This window comes from Lytechinus variegatus, chromosome 3 (genome assembly GCF_018143015.1).
Source record: "Lytechinus variegatus isolate NC3 chromosome 3, Lvar_3.0, whole genome shotgun sequence".
Lineage (NCBI taxonomy): Eukaryota > Metazoa > Echinodermata > Echinoidea > Temnopleuroida > Toxopneustidae > Lytechinus > Lytechinus variegatus.
The window spans coordinates 57,637,162-57,653,753 of record NC_054742.1 but is presented as its reverse complement, the minus strand read 5'-3'; the positions used below and the strand labels follow the sequence as shown (position 1 = coordinate 57,653,753).

The window sequence follows — 16,592 nt, the reverse complement described above, 5'->3', positions numbered from 1 at the left end:
ATTCTGACACAAATTTCGAACTCTCATTCATATTTTACTCTGGAAGTGAAAGGATGGTCTTAAATCATTGCAAATGATATCTGGCATGAATTGTATATGATACAAGATATAGTTGAGAAGTTTATGGACACCTGAATGACAAAATACCTCAAATTCAAGATTATAGAAGATTTCTTTATTTCAATCAATCACACAAACTTGATAATTTGAACAAGTAGCTTTACAAATGTATAATTTTTCTAATTCAGTGCTTTTGAATGAAAAAATATTTTCAACATCTTTTGAATAATCTTACAAAGCAAGGTTTCCTCTGATACAAATGAATCTGCTGGAAACTTACAAAACTTTCACTAATGGAAAAAACTATGAGTGCATTACAGAGAGACTATTGCCAAAGATTATCTCTGATCCGAATACTTTTTGCAGAAGATGTGATGAATAAATGAGTGCTGAATGTGCAACTACATGAATCAGCATTCAATTATTTGTTTTGATAGAATTTACAAAGGTGGTGTATTTTTACCAAAATCCAGATGGTATGATGATGTTGCTAATCCCAAAGCCTTGTCAAAGTATCAAAATAAGTATAAAATACACTTGATTATTTATATGAATATTTCACCTGTGTTTTCATTACTTCAAATTACATTGTAAAGGTATAGAAGCAGTACAATCATGAATTCTATTGATGTATTTAACATTCTATTTACAAAATATACACATACTTACATACATAACCTGAATTACATTCAGAGAGCTCCACTTTTGAACATCGTGTCTATTGTGACAGAAGGATGAATCTAAAAAGTTTTAAATCAAACATTATTTCCCAATGTCTTAGAACTATAATTGTTACTGGAGTTTGATGTTATCAGTGCATCAACACTGCTACAACAGACTTTTCACCATCTCCCTCACTGACTGTAAGTCTAAACCCCACAATTATTACCATGAAAGATATAATTATTACAGGATTACAAGTTGTAAGTGCAAGAAGTCATAGTTACTAATTTTCTTTCAACAAATTTCAAAGGAGTACAACAGACTTTTCCCTTCTCCTTCACGAAAAGCATCGTCACCACAAGTGATCTTTAGCATCATTTCTTGGGGACCCAGTCTTCGATGAAGAAGCTTGAATGGATCTTTCACCATGATATCAGCGAATATGAATAATTTAGCATTATTTCCCGATGTCTTGGGAATCTCTCACCATGCTCTCAGTGGATATAAATAATTTGAAGAATATTTCCTGATTTCTTGGATGACCTAGTCTTCGATTGAGAAGTTCGGATGGACAACCATGAGAGGATCCTCTTCGGTGACCATCTCTTCGCCTTCCTCAACATGGGCACCCGGTCTTCTGGTCTTCAGACCAGTCTGGGCTAGCTCAATGATTACGTGATCCTGGATAGAGAGAGGAAATTTGAAGAAAATGATTCAAAATATATATCAATTTCACATTGCCCAAATAAGTTTCTCTAAAGGGTCACCGATAGGTTATTCTGAAAAATATGTACACCTTGTATTTGAGACTTTTCTGAAATTGTGTGTGTCCCTTTTTTTTTCTTTCATTCTCAACTTTGTAATGATCTCACACGATCATGACTTGGGCATTTTATAAAGTGGAGTAAGAATTGTGAAAAAAAAATGGGGGCTGGAGGTAAATAATCATTGATATTATAGGGAATTGCCCTTAAGTGAATTATACTAGAGCACCATCTAATATCTTGCAACAGTATAATGCAAAATCACAATCTAATCCAACACAGCCCATTTTTAAAATTTATATACTCCACATCATAACGAATGTAAATATTCATATAATCTAGTAAAGAATTGGAATGCAGACATTCAGTTTAGGGGAATTTACTGAAATTAGGCTTTAAATACGCTTTAATTCCAATATTTTGTTTGGATTGCTGTCTGATAACTATTTGTGAAACACCCACCCCCCCCCATATCAATATAGGAATATAACAAACCAGAGGGTGACAAGACATATACTCCTGCACCATTTACTCCTGTCTTAATATCTCAGAGGGAATGGGATTAGTGTTAGGATTGTAATAGAGTTTTGGTTCAAAACAGTGTGAAGATAAGGATTAGGGTTTATTTAATTTTGGAGGTTCGGTTTTATATCTGGCTTAACGTGACGATTTTCCATCAGAGCAATGGTCGCCAGAGCAAATGTCTTAGAACCACCCAGAGACCTACCCTATGAACGAGTCTGTCGATGACCTTCTCAACTTTGGTCTTCTTCTCAATGAGCTCTTCTTCAGTCTCGATCTCCTCCTGCATCTCCTCTAGATACCAGTTAACCACCTGGCTCTTCCTTACCCCTTCAAAACCCTCCTCTGAATCAAACAAAATAAAACAAATAAACAATATCATGAGTCATGGAATAAAAAAAAATAAAAAAAAATAAAAAAAACAGAATTTGCCTCTTGATTCTCGAAAAGATTCGGTTAAAAATCTGCCTCCATAATTGCCAGATCAAAGATACAGGAATACACTATACATCTTACTTCAGTTATAAGAAATATGAAAAGTATGACCAGTGACCTTGTGACTCCAAATCTAATCAAATCATCCTCGCTCGCACATGCATGCACGAGCCAAGTATGAATTTGATCTCTGGAGTTGTTCTCAGTTTATATTGCAAGAAACAAAATATTACAGTATATATAATGACCATGGTGACATTTGACCTTCGGAACATTTGACCATTTAGTTACAACACACTGTCACTCCCATATCCATACTTGAACCAAGTTTGAAGTTATTGAGAGATGGAGGGAGAAATGATCAGAAGTGGTTGGAAGTATAAAATTTTTACCCAACTACTATCCAGTTCCTTATAATCAATATTGTCATCAAGACCAAGCAATTTTTTCCCTTTTAACAGATGGCAATATAGTTATTCATGGTTTCATCATTAAAATTCCCCAGTTTTCCATATTCTACAATGGGAATTCTGTATGTTCTAAACATCGAAGTCTGTGTTCTTCCCGAATTCTATGAAAGTTGTAAATTTTCACTGTATCCTGAACCCACCTTCCTTTTCTTCCTGCTGCCTCATGTAGATGACGAGAAGATTTGACGTCATCTTGTATTCTTCAAATGACATGTGTAATCCCTTCTTCTTGGTTGGGCTGGGAGCAGCAGAGTCTTGCGTCTGCTCCTGGGTAGGGGGTGTGTCCGTTTCCATGGCTTCCACCGGAGTCGCCGTATCCTCGTCCAGTTGGGGTCCGTCGTCTTCCTCCTCTTCGAAGTTGATGACCGGTTGCTCGACCCTGATGATGGATTTGTTGAGTAGACGGAAAGCTTCCTTCACGTGCTTGGGTTGCACTTCGTCCTGGCAGTGTAGCCTTGCCATGCCCTCGGAGAGGCGGATCATACTCTCCAGCTGACGGACGGTGATACGCCACGATGACATGGAGGCACCGCTATCGCGCTGTCTCAGGCGACGGTATTCGTCCACCATGAAGTCCTGAGATTCCTTCGTGATCTGATGAAAAGGAAAGAAATGGATATAGCATTGATCAAAGACCCTGTATCATGGGGAAGGGTTTCCTTGATAATGCAATTAACATAATTTCCTCGACAATGCGCTGTTAATGCCTAAAATGTGATCAAGGCATCTTGTCAAAGACCATAGCCAAGGATCCTTACTGCAAGCAGCCGTTCATTAACAATCTTCACATACCACCAAAGATAACGGAGATATAGAAAGAGTAGGGAAGACCAAAGACAAATTTATAGACAAAAGTCATATTAGCCCAAACAAGTTTAGCCCAAGTGATATTAGACAATCTGGAGGTAGACTAAATGCTGTGTGACCAAGAGGATATAAACCAAGATTTATGGCGATTCGAGTCTGTCATGCATGTGATGGTGGAGCTTTTCCAAACACTGGGGCACATTTCATGACTGCAATTATTGTAACTACTGTGGAAACCATTGTGATTGGCTGTTGAGCCCCGTTACCATGATGACAAAGGTTATGAAACTGAGGCAGAGGTTAGTTGGAAGACACACAGAAAAACCAAGCATGATATTCCCCTCTGAAAAAAAAATCTGAAAAATAGACAAGGGTTGCTAAGTCACCGCCAAAGTCTGAGGCAACGCGGTCAGGGTTACAAGGTCTTGCATAGTAAAGAAATCGAAAGTGATTTTTCAAGGTGAGTCTGCATGATAGTGTTATCATTTGACTTTAAAAAAGCAGTAAAACCAGCATGAAAATGTTCTTGGGCAAAGGACTCCTGAAAAAAAATATTTAAAAAATCAGAATTCTGATTTTAGTAGGGAGAACATCATACCTGAAAAACTCTTCTGTGAACATCCAATCCAGATGTTATATGAAAGTTATTTAGACTCACCGTTGGCTTGAACTGTCTGGCAAACATGAGATATCTTTGCATGTCTTCTACTGAGTAGTGCCTCTCCACACACTCCTGTCTCCTTGCATGAAGGTCTACGATACGTCTGGCAATGGCATAGTCTGTCACCTACATAACAAAATAAAAATATATATATCATTAGCATATCATTTGACGTCTTTATGCAATTCCAAAAGGACTTTGATAATACTACCTTTGCAGAGAATAATTTTGCTTTACAAATTTGAATAGCATTTTTGGTCATAAGAGAAAAGCTCTCAACTAAGGAATGTACAATCCTATGTAAAAATATGCTATACGAAAGACTTTATGCATAGCAGACTTTAAAAAATGGAGCAAATTGCGATACGATACCAGGAAAATTATTCTCTGCTTTGGTTAAGCTCGGCAAGCCTTTTACAGCGCACAAAATTTTCAAGGCACAGATTATTGCCAGGTACCCATTTACCTCACCGGAGTCGAGAGCAGCACAATGAGGAACAATTTCATGATGAAGGAAATTATGTCACGGCTGGGAACTGAACCCACAACCCTCTGTTTCAAAGTCTGGAGACTTATAACTTATTACTGCTCCATGATCATGAATTTAAACAGAAAGCGAAAAAGAATGTGGACTCTGAAAATGCTGTATCATTTATTTCTGTCCCTTTAAGCATTAATTACGATAGGGCAGTATATTGGTCACCCATGGTTGAGTAGGAGGCACACTCAAAATGTCACAATGGAAAATGTTTAAATTTGAGTTCTCTCTACAAGGGACAACACAAGAATCGCTTTCTCTTCACTTGTAGGCCAACAATAGGTCTTTGTTTACATGCACATGGTATGAAGGGTAACATCTGATAATAATGCACTCACCTCGTTGCATTCATCCACAAGAATGAAGAAGAGGTCAAATCTGGACATGATCGGAGCCGTCATCTGAATGTTCTGCTTGAGTGGTTTGGTGCGGTCGTATCGCCCTCCGATGGGGTTCGCGGCGGCCAGGATGGAGGTACGAGCATTGAGAGTGGCCTGCAACGAACAAAAGTACACCACATAATTCTTCCTGAAATGCTTCACAACATTGTGCAAATACTTTCAATGACATACCCCCCATTACACACTATGAAAGCGAGTGATTATGCAAGAAATGAACCAAAGGACCAACTGCTTCACATCATCACTGAATGACTTGATAAAGTCTAAATATTCAGTAACAAATACAAAAAGCAACATAATATCTTATGGCTATAAGACTGCGCTCAGAGCCACGTCTCTAGTCATGCTCATTTCTTTGCCCCTTTATCTACCTTCCTTCTACCCACTCCAGCCTTGGTGATAATATAGTACATTGTTCCTAGTCCTTCCAAGTTCCCCTTCCACTCAGCTCATCCTTGCCTATATTAAAGCTACCATTTTCTGAGATATGGTATAAAAAAATCATACGTTTCAGGAAGAATATGAAATCCACAGAATTATAATCGTTATAAACACAATTTCCAATGCCAAAACAAGATTGAATTAGAAACACATATTGAAAATCATGAAAGTCACAGCTAAATCCCATCCTAAAATAAAACTAAAAGCAAAATCCCACCCTAAAACAAAACTGTTAATGAGCAAAAAATCTGCCCACCAAATCTGTTGGCAGAATTAACCATGAGTTTGCAATGCTCTATCTGAATGGAAACTTCATTTTTTTCTGAGATTCTCACCATTTCGAATTGCTTTATCATATAATTGTACAAGTTACTCAAGAACCTGCAATGTGATGTTTGGAACACCAAAGAACACAGAATTTGAATTTTTAGAAAGCAGATACATACCCTATACCAGCTTACAGCTGTTCGTAAGTTAAGAGCAACTTTAAGAATGACCGGTGATCCTTTCTTGTGGTAAATGATGTATTCATTGGCGATGGTACAAGTCGCTCTTAACTTACGAACAGCTGTAAGAAACGGCCCCCTGGTTCATTGCCCCCTCCCCCAATATCCTCCTTCCCATACTAACCTTGACTCCAGCCTTGGTGATGGAGATAGTCTGTTGTTCCATGGCTTCATGTATAGCAACCTGATCCTTGATATCCATCTTGTCAAACTCATCAATGCAACACACGCCCTGAGGAAAATGGAAAATTACCATCACATCATAACCTTACTACCCATTGTGCTGGACAAAATGATCGAGTACTCACCTAGAACCCCCCTCCAAGAAAACCTCAACTATAGTCTGAAATGGCTATGCCATGGAGGCACACAAAGTAAACCAAACACAAATGTTTAAGTATAATCCTTTCATGTTCGAAAAACATTTCAAATGTACATTTTAATTTTATTATAATGAAGATTAAACAGTGATCTTGAGAATATCTTCTACAAAGCAAATTCTTTTTCACTTGCTTCCCAGGCAACATAATGATCAAGTTTGATAAGGATGGTTTTTCAGAAACTGGGGTTATTACTGATGAAACAATGGTTGAATACTTCACTTTGGTCTACAAGCAGTTGGTCTAATTCTCAGAAACCACATGGGTTAAACCCATTTGGTCTGCTTGCCATTTGGTCCACACTACTTCGGTCTAGTACCCTTCAAGTCTAATTCTCATTTCTACTTAATCTACTTACTATTCTTTATTTAGTTAAATACAAATTTGGTTCAAAATCTGTTCATCTGTCAAACCACCTAAGAATAAACGGTGTTGGACCAAGTGGTTAATATTCAAAATGGGTGTATCCTGACTGCAAATTTGACAAATGTTGAATATTCATAATTTTGGTCGACAGATGAACTTGTTTGCAGATCGTGTGGGATGAGACCAGACGAAAAGTAGACAAAGTGCAAACCAATTGGCAATTGACTGCTAGAAACACCAGAGTCAACTTACATTATCAGCCAGCATCAATGCACCAGCCTCGATGACGAACTCTGCGGTTTCTTCATCCTTGACGACGGCCGCTGTGAGACCTGCAGCAGAGCTGGCCTTACCACTAGTGTATACCGCTCTTGGACTGAACTCCTCGACAGCTCTGTGGATATCAGAGAGGGAGACAAGACATGCATACAATGGTTATGATAGTAACAACTATCATTACTTTTACAACTGGGGGATCATTTGAACTTGTAGGATGTTTTATCCAATGAAGTCTGTTTTATCTGACAGTTGCACATCTTTGCTTCTCAGCCCATGAATCATTATCTAGAGAACTTTTCAGATGGAAATCATAGAAGTTGGTCCCATGAACAAATTTCATTCCTTATGTTGTGAGGCCATTTTCATTAGATGAAGGATTATGTTATGTTTGAATTGAATTGAATTGAATTTGAATTGTTATATTTGCAACAGTTAAAATTCAATAAAGAAAATTTTCTATTAAATTTCTAAAATATCAATATTTGCCATCTTAGTCACTGATTAAACATTTCGGCAGTTTTTGGAAACCTTAAACAATACAAATGTGCTAGCACGTATTGTCCGCAAAGACAGTATTTGAAAGTCTTCAGGGGTACTATTCTCAACCTACTGCCTAAATTTGAAACATTAGATAGCTTCAGCATTGTAGTGAATGGGGTTTTCAGGAGCTCTTCATCTCTAGAGCTCTTCTGGCATTTCAGGGGTAAAATCCCCCCCCCCCAGCTACCATGTAATATTTCCCTATTTATACATAACTTACTTAAGAAGTTGGCTTTTGGCTGTACTTGGGTCACCGACGATGCACACATTAACATCACCACGAAGACTGGTCCCTTCCATCGTCTTCTTGGGAACGCCTCCAAACAACATCAAAAGAATCCCTCTCTTTACTTCGTCATTACCTACAGAAGAAAAGTATTCAGTTTTTTAAATTAATAGGAAAGAAACCATCTAGTTCTCCAATAAATAAAACAAAAAAATATTCACTACCTTGATATTTCACCTGGTTTTGGTAAGCGTTCACTTTAACAGGCTGCAAAGACCCTCGTCATAACTTACATATTTGCTGATTCAGCATGACAAAGCGTTAAAATATGATTGCACATCATGGAGAGAGTGTATGGTACGAAGTATCTATACGGGGGGGGGGGTCTCTTCTGCATGAATGTGGAGAGCCTCCCTGATCTGTCTGTTAGGGTTGAAATTGTTTCAATTGATATTGTACAGTGCATATCAAAAAAAAGTTTACACTTTGAAAAAGCCCTGGGAATTAAAAGCTATACAACATGTGGGTAATTTTTTCACATATAATCTTGGGTTTGGGTCTCATCTATCTAATGAAAGTAAAAGTTTTGACAGAATGTTACACTTGAGTGAGCATTGTCCATTTTTGTAAAGCTCGCAGAAATCTGACTGCGCTGTGTCAAGGGGAAAGGGAGAAATCAAACTTACCCTGCAAAACATTTCTCTTGCACTTTTAGTCAATTGAAATAAAACGGATGCATTCAAGCATTTTGTAACAATTCTGCTACCCAAATTGAAATTTTAACACTTAGTGAATAGTGAGCACAACCTTTACCCTTTTTGTGCCAGCTGGATCATAACTGAATAACTAAATCTGAACAAAAGTTTATATCAGACATCTCCAGCATTTTTTCATTAAGTTTGTATCATTTAAAGTGGGTTTGTATTTCATTTTTCATGTAATATTTGTTTCTCCACACTTTTCCCAAAATGAAAATGAAGCCTAAGCCATTTCATGTAAATCATAGCTCAGTTTAAAGCAAATATCTTCACGATGGCCTCGGTGTGTGGGGGAGTGGGGTGGGGCGCAATGCTTGCTTCGAGGTGTTTTGGGCAAGGTAAAAGGTATCATCAAATCAATTTTACTAGTAAAATTCCATGTGTTCTTCGTGATTAAGGTCTAATTTTATTTGCATAACTATTTCAAAGTTCTGCGCAAATTATTTTTCACTAACTTTTCAAAAGTGGTGCTCACTCAAGCGGAAATATTTTTTGACAGTTATATCGTCATTTGCTTAAATGGATCTGTACCAATGTTAAAATGTGGATAAATCTTCAGGATATTACAAATAAATAATTTTACAGGATTTTTTCGAAGTGTAAACTTTTTTTTGATACGCACTGTATACTGTAATTTTGATTCAACAAGATATTACTAGTTGACATCAACAATCACTTGTTTTATTTTTTATACATATATATTTTTTTTCACCATGAAATATTGGAAAGTCTTGAGATGAGATTGTGGTTAAGGTTTTTATTTTGACTTATAGCTCTCAGCCCTCACATTTATTATTTATTTCTCACCATAAATTGTTGGAAAGAGACTGGTAAAAAATGGGGTTGTGATAGCAGTTTTTGTCTTGACCAATCTAAAAAACTCTCGTACATCGATTTTTGGTCTCACTCCTTTTTAAATTTATTTTGTATTTCTCACCATGAATTGTTGGGAAGAGACTGGTGATGAGGTTGTGGTAGAGATTCTTATCTTGACTCATCTCATAAACCTTCTGCCATTCTTGATCAGTCATCTGTTTCTTGATGGCTTCAGCAGTCATCTCCTCACCTCGCATGTCCCGTCCACCAAACTGCACAGACAGACAAATAAGAAATCACGGGCATCAAATAGAAAGTGCACAAACAGCTAATGTGACTTGTAACTTTCTGATTATTATATACAAATTAATATATATAGCCTGGACCATCCCTTTAAGAGTCAACCATGCTTGTTTCCAACAGTCAGACTTGTTATAGTGAATACATCTACCCCCCCCTCCAAATAATATGACAACGAATCTCACTCAACAAATTTGAGGTTACATACCAGGCTGTTAACTTACATGAAATATCCATAATAAAAGTGGTTTTCAAATTTCTTTATTTACTGTAATCTAATAGCAAACAAATCTCCATGAGAACAAAAATTGGCCCTCTGGATGTTGACTTGACTACATATATTCTCAACTTACCCTTGGATTTGATGCTGTGACATTGTTAGCAAGGAATGCCAATCGGTAGGAGAGATCTCTGACACCCAAAGCTTTGAGTCCTTTCACACCTTCTTGATCAAACCCTGAGGCACCCTTACCACGAGACGATGTCTCTGCTCGAGCACCTAGAAGAAAGGAATATGGTATCATAAGTGGCATTGTAAGCTAGGAAAACTAATTGGTAGGAGCCAGAGCTATGAGTTCTTTACCTCTCTTTCGATCAAAGCGTGATGACCCTTATCCTTATCCGCACTGAAATCTTTGTGTCCCCCAGTTGCAACACTTATAGTAAAAGCATTAAAAGTTGGATGGTATTTCCAGACAATTTAGTTTTCATCTCTCATCTTTTACCTTTAGACATTACCATTTAATGATTTTCGGGTGCAATTTCTTCAGGGCTTCATCATCACAGACACAAATGAGACCTTGCAGCTGAGATAAAATCAATTTAATAGAACTTTGACCATACCTACAACAGACTTACCAGGCATAGAGAGTGTTGAAACATCGGGTACTACGATGAGAGTTCCAGTGAAATCACATTTATCACCAGCCTGAGGTAGCTCAACTGCTTCGGCACGCAAGACAACCTCAACACTGCAATTTGATCAAAATATCAAGACAATGATAGTAGCTAGAGGGGGACTGGATCTCTGGATTTATTGCATGACACACAGGCCTTCAACATTCACAGATTTTAGGACGATCATAGAATTAATGAAAAACACATTATTAAATTTAAAACCAAAAGATGTCATAAAATAGCACAAGCCATCACAGTTGTATCTTATATTGTCAAACCCAAATTGTTCATGTAAATCTGTTCAAATAAATTAGTTCAAACATACAACATCTACCTGTGTATGGAGGTTCTATACTCGCTGGGGTAAATCCTCGCACCATACCCGTTATTCAGGGGGAGAATGGAACAATAGATCACCCCCCCCCTGAATAAAAGGTTTGAGGCAAGGATTTACATCAGCATCTATACTACATATTCCATCAAAAAGAGAGACAATTTTGAGTGGGCACTAAAACCGGTTTAATTTCACATGAATTTGGATTTTTTGAGTCATGGTAAATACCTGCGTGGTATGCTTCCCCTGGGAAGCTCTGCTTGCGTCTCTTGAATCCTAACCTTCTGGAAGTCTACAAAGCGAGACTTGTTGGTGTCTAGCATGAAGCGGGTCCTGTTGGCACATACTGGATTCCTGCAAATGGTCGGCTGGAAAAATGAACATGAAATAATTGGGTTAATCTATGTCATTCATGAAAAACATGTTTAATTAGGGAAAACACTTGATAAAAGAGGTTGAAAATTGTTTAGAATGGGTGAATTTATACACAAAATAATGTGCTTTCTATGGCTCAAAAGTGGCAACTCTGTATAAGAGCCATTTGGAGAAACATCTTTCTTTAACATGGGAAATATGCACGTGATTTTAAATTATCATGGAATGCCATGTTATGATTTGGAGATAATTTGGCACAATTTCTCTGATTCAATGATTTTCATTATTTGTTATAAGCTACTGAAGTCCTTGCATCCGATTGGCTAAGAGTATTGTCAGTGAAAAATCACTTATTAGCTTCAAGTCAAACATAAAGAAAGAATAATAATTTTCAACCACATTGCTAAAGGTAAATGCTGCTTGAGCTACTATTCCCACTTTTCTCTCCATTTCTCATTGTATTTGCAACCCTTATCTGAAGTAATTTCTTTAAGAATAAAAAAAAACTGAAATCAAAGTGGGCATTTTTACCTGTGTGAATTTAAACTGCTGTTCTACATCTTTGATTTGTGTTTGACAATCAAGACAGACAAACGTTCCACTGACCAGTTCTGGATGGACTGGATGAGTTCGGACCACTTGACCACTGATTCGGATTAGGGTACCGATCTTAGCTGTGGTCATCTCACGAACCCTGAGACAGAGAATTGATGGGATACAGAAACAATAATCGATTGCAAAACAAGTGAATACTGGCCAAAATTTAAATCGACTTGAAAAGATACCAACATGAAATAATGTCTCCTTACTGAAAATAATTGTCCCAAATTTCCAAAGTTATCATTTGATATAATAAATCAATGTTGGCATACTTCAACTTAAGATAAAGGTGTTGTGACCTGGTGGATGTGTCTTTAGAAATGAGGTTTGGGGTTCAAGTACTGCAATGGCATTGATTCAGGTGAATTAGATGGGTATCTCTGGGTAACAATTGTGGAGTGCCAGGTGTATCCTACATGACAAATATGAATGCTAGTGTGCACAAACCCATCGCTGTTATTATCAACAAAGTTCCATCTCCACTTTCAAAAATTGGCATGCAAGTTTAACCAACACTTAGTACAAACAGATGTACTGAAACATACTTATGTCTGGTTGGTAAGTCTTCAAACGCGATGTAGAACTCCTTGTTTGGTGGGACTTGAGTGTGATCGCGAGCAAAGTTTCGCACTGCTCGGCAAAGATGAGAATACACTCTGAAATAAACAAGAACATTTACCTTTATTCAGATAGAATTTTGAACAAAATATCAATAACTACATACAATCCATAGATATTGATAACCATTCCTACAATTTATTTTTAAAAAAAGAAAATGGATATGAGGATTTTATGACCTTGCTTCATTTTAAGACAATAACTTGAAAGTCATGCAGTAATCAATCAACATCAATCAAGAACATTTATGATACCTTTCATCTAGCTCCTTTATCCTGGAATGTTAAGGTCAATGTTTAGATCTACTTTTGTTTCACAAATTGACAACAAATTTTGGCTGTAACAAGACTCAAAATTGATAGAAAACACAATTGTAATGAAAAGTCACCAATTTGCATTTTAAATATATATTGTTATTTTCATTGCATGGCCAATTTAGATCATGGTGTAGTGATTACCTCACGTATGTTAATGCTACCAACTGGCTAGATAAATGGAAATTAGTATTGTTCACAAATGATTTTGAAAAACATGGGAGACAACAGATATATTCAGTAATGCCAGAGCACTGCAATTTGACATCTTTTTCCAGTATAGGTTTTTTCAATATTTCTATTTGCGATTGCCAGTGTAATGAAAAACTAGGAGGAAAAATGTCTCCTAAACTACAGCTGAACATCGATAATCTTTTTAGAAAGTGGATTAACCTGTAGTACTCCTCCTGGATGGTGGTAGCAAGTTGTTGGTTGTATTCCTGGATATCTTCATAGCTCACTGCCAGGGTATTCCTCTCGGGTCGGATCAAATCCTGCACATCTCTCAGATATTTCACATCGTCATCAACTGTAAATCTGGAATATGAAAAGAAACATTCAATTTATATTCATAACATGAAAATGAGAAATTTTTTTAGTTCACATGATTTCTGTAAAGAAAGGGTCGAACATTCTGCTCAACATTAGAAAAAGGCACCAAGAAAATAGACTGAAAAATCTGCTGTTTCTGAGTTTTTTTCAAACATTTTCTGATTTTGGCCAGTCAATCACCTTCGTATTACCATAGCCTACACCTAGATAATATATGGCATGATGCCTACCACTGCAGTGCGTACAGCCAGGATACTTTGGTCTATGGAGGGAGATGATTATTGTTCTTTTCAATTTCATCTCACTTTTTTCATGTCTGTTTTTCACAAGAATCTGACATTGGGAGGCGCGATAGCTTAGTCGGTAGAGCGGGGCTTTCGGTGACCCAGGCCAGGTTCGCTTCCCAAATGGTGCGCTAGTGCCCCTTGCCTTGGTAAGGCATTTATCCTCATTACCGGGTCCCTCGGAGAGGACTATAAGTTGTTGGTCCCATGGTTGCTTGCTCACAGGCATTTGTGCTTTCTTAGCAGTCAGGTAAAATAGCCTCGGTACTTTCCCCTCGAGAGACTAATGTTCGACTCTAGTTAACAAAATTAGAGTCTAGACTATAGATCTAGGCCTAGGGCCTACTGTTAAAGGGGAAGTTCACCCTGACAAAAAGTTTATTGTAAAAATAGCACAGAAAATAATAAAAAATATTGCTGAAGTTTTGAGAAAAATTCATCAAATAATTAAAAAGTTATTAGAATTTCAATTATTTGATTTGTGACGTCATATGCGAGCAGCATTCCTACAAAGCGAATGGTAAAAAATCAATGAAATGTCATTTTCTCAAAAATTGAAAATGGTTTTCACTGTACCCTATGTAGGCCTATATCAATAGACAAATCATTTCACACCCGATCATGAATAGAAAACAAAATTAAGTCATCAGGAACCATACAAAATTTGAAATTCATGTATTTTATATTACATGGGACAGCTGCTCATTTATGACGTCACAAATCCAAAACTTTGAACTCTAATAACTTTCTTACTCTTTAATGGATTTTCCTCAAACCTTCACCAATATTTTTTACTATTTTTTCTGCTATTTTTACAGCAAAGTTTTCTTCAGGGTGAACTTCCCCTTAAAACAGAACTTTAGAACAAAGAAAAAATTGATGTTCATGTGTCATTTTGACAAAAAAAACCATCATTACTTCCTCTTTTCATTTTTTTATAAACATGACACACATAACTATAAGGACTTAACCTGCAACCAAAGTTAAAAGCGACTTGCAAGATGATATCGCCTTATCGGAGTATTCAATGGCATGATGAGGCCTAATAAACTAGGCCTATACTATGTGAACCATGTTATTGTTAGAACGAGGCATCACACACACGAGACTATCCCGCGACATTGGATTCTAAACATAAAGGTTTATCAATTATCATTCATGCCTTCTGAATCATGGCCATGGGAAAAAAAATTATTTAGGGCCTAGGCCCTACAATACAAAAAAAACTCACTCTTCTAAAAAATCTTGAAATAGCTTCTGGCATTTCTCTGCAACATCATCCTTAACTTGAGTGATACCAGTTCTTTGATCAGCAACATCCATTGTAGATTTGAGAAAAATAAACTTTTCTCGTCAACAAAAACAATTGAAGTGAGCTTCCTCGAAGATATTGACGTGCAGTGCATAGACAGATATGACTAGCTCAGCTAACTGTATGTAAATGCGGTATACGGTGACTGGTCTGGCGCGTCGCCCGGTCTGGCCGCTGGGTATGGGATGTTGATGGACTCTCTGCTCAGCGGTACTGCGCGAGATTCAATTCATCGCACACTTCTTTCGCGCCACGGCAGCCATGTGATTTGTTTTGTGCAATTCCATCTATGACAAATACTCCCTCAAGATTAATGTTTTTGATTGATTTGTCATACAAATAATCAAGTAATTTTTCTATAAAATAAATGATTCGCCAAACAAAATCATTTTTTTTTTACTACTGAATGCACAATTATTCTGATTTACTCCACTGATTTTCAAAATCAATAAAAAAAATATTAAATTGATAAAAATTAGGGGGAGTAAAAAATTCAATTATGACAGCATCGAGCGGGTAATTTTCCTCTCTAAAACGTAGATGGCGCATATTTAAAGGGCCAAATGTGAATAAATTATTACCAGCATCTGACTCTGAGGTCGTATCTCTCTGATCTAATCGTGTCGGCGCAAGAGCAAGAAGGGAGAAGAACAAAAAGAAGATCAAATAAAGAAAGAAAGAAAAGGAGAGAATAGGAGAAAGTGAGAAGTAGAAGAAAATTAAATGAGATTGAGAAGGAAGAATGTTCCGTTTTTAGATCTAGATTCTCTTTCAAAATGTCTTAAGCCTAAATCCAATTTTTAGTTTCACCTTTTCCCTTCCTCTCTCCCTCCCCCTTTCTTTCTTTCCTCCTTTTGTTTTTTCCCCTCATTTTGAAATTTCCCTTTTATTCCGAGTTCCCTTTTTTTTCTTATGTCCCCTTTAATATTACCTTCTATCTTTACTTAACAAATATAACATTTGCGAGCTGAAGTAACTAACTGGCTTGAAACCCGTGAAAAGGGAGCATTTTTTAGGACTGGAATTCCATATTACGGCGCTATCGTGAATACATCCGTTCATTGGGTTTTCACCCCAAAATGAGGCGAATTCGTCCACATGTAAACTTTGACAAGTAAAGTGTCTTCAGCTGTGTAGGCCTATAATTAAAACATATGCTGTGACTTTCAAAAGGGGGTGGGACACACTTGTAAGAACGTCATATTTACATTAAAATTTTTGCCTGGCTTTAAAAAGGGGGGGGGGACAGGTCGGATGTGCCGCCCCCCCCCCGGATCCGCCACTGTATGTGAGAGATTTGTTTTGTGCTAGTTTTAAGGAGGGAGTGGGGAAATTGGTGGCACAATGAGCCTAATTTTTGAGGGGGTCATACA

General features: G+C 37.2%; 1 protein-coding gene across 1 annotated transcript; it reads right to left on the bottom strand.

Annotated features, from left to right (window-relative positions):
- Positions 1–153: 153 nt before the first annotated feature.
- Positions 154–15,480, bottom strand: LOC121411463 (zygotic DNA replication licensing factor mcm6-B-like). Its single transcript, XM_041604216.1, has 16 exons — positions 15,139–15,480; positions 13,465–13,608; positions 12,685–12,795; positions 12,071–12,233; positions 11,393–11,532; positions 10,792–10,904; positions 10,287–10,432; positions 9,755–9,905; positions 8,054–8,195; positions 7,267–7,408; positions 6,393–6,500; positions 5,259–5,414; positions 4,380–4,508; positions 3,055–3,508; positions 2,215–2,354; positions 154–1,404 (listed from the first exon to the last, which is right to left on the bottom strand). The coding sequence occupies exons 1-16, from the start codon at positions 15,228–15,230 to the stop codon at positions 1,267–1,269; spliced, it is 2,469 nt and encodes an 822-aa protein (XP_041460150.1). The 5' UTR covers positions 15,231–15,480; the 3' UTR covers positions 154–1,266.
- Between the last annotated feature and the right edge of the window lie 1,112 nt (positions 15,481–16,592).

What these genes read in the sequence shown, in the direction of transcription:
- LOC121411463 (XM_041604216.1), bottom strand. Translation starts at nt 15,230, where the DNA reads ATGGATGTTGCTGATCAAAGAACTGGTATCACTCAAGTTAAGGATGAT. An exon ending in ATCCAGGAGGAGTACTACAG is followed by an intron (nt 12,796 to 13,464) that starts GTTAATCCACTT and finishes TGTTTATTTCAG; the next exon opens with AGTGTATTCTCATCTTTGCC. An exon ending in AGCAGTTTAAATTCACACAG is followed by an intron (nt 11,533 to 12,070) that starts GTAAAAATGCCC and finishes TCATTTTTCCAG; the next exon opens with CCGACCATTTGCAGGAATCC.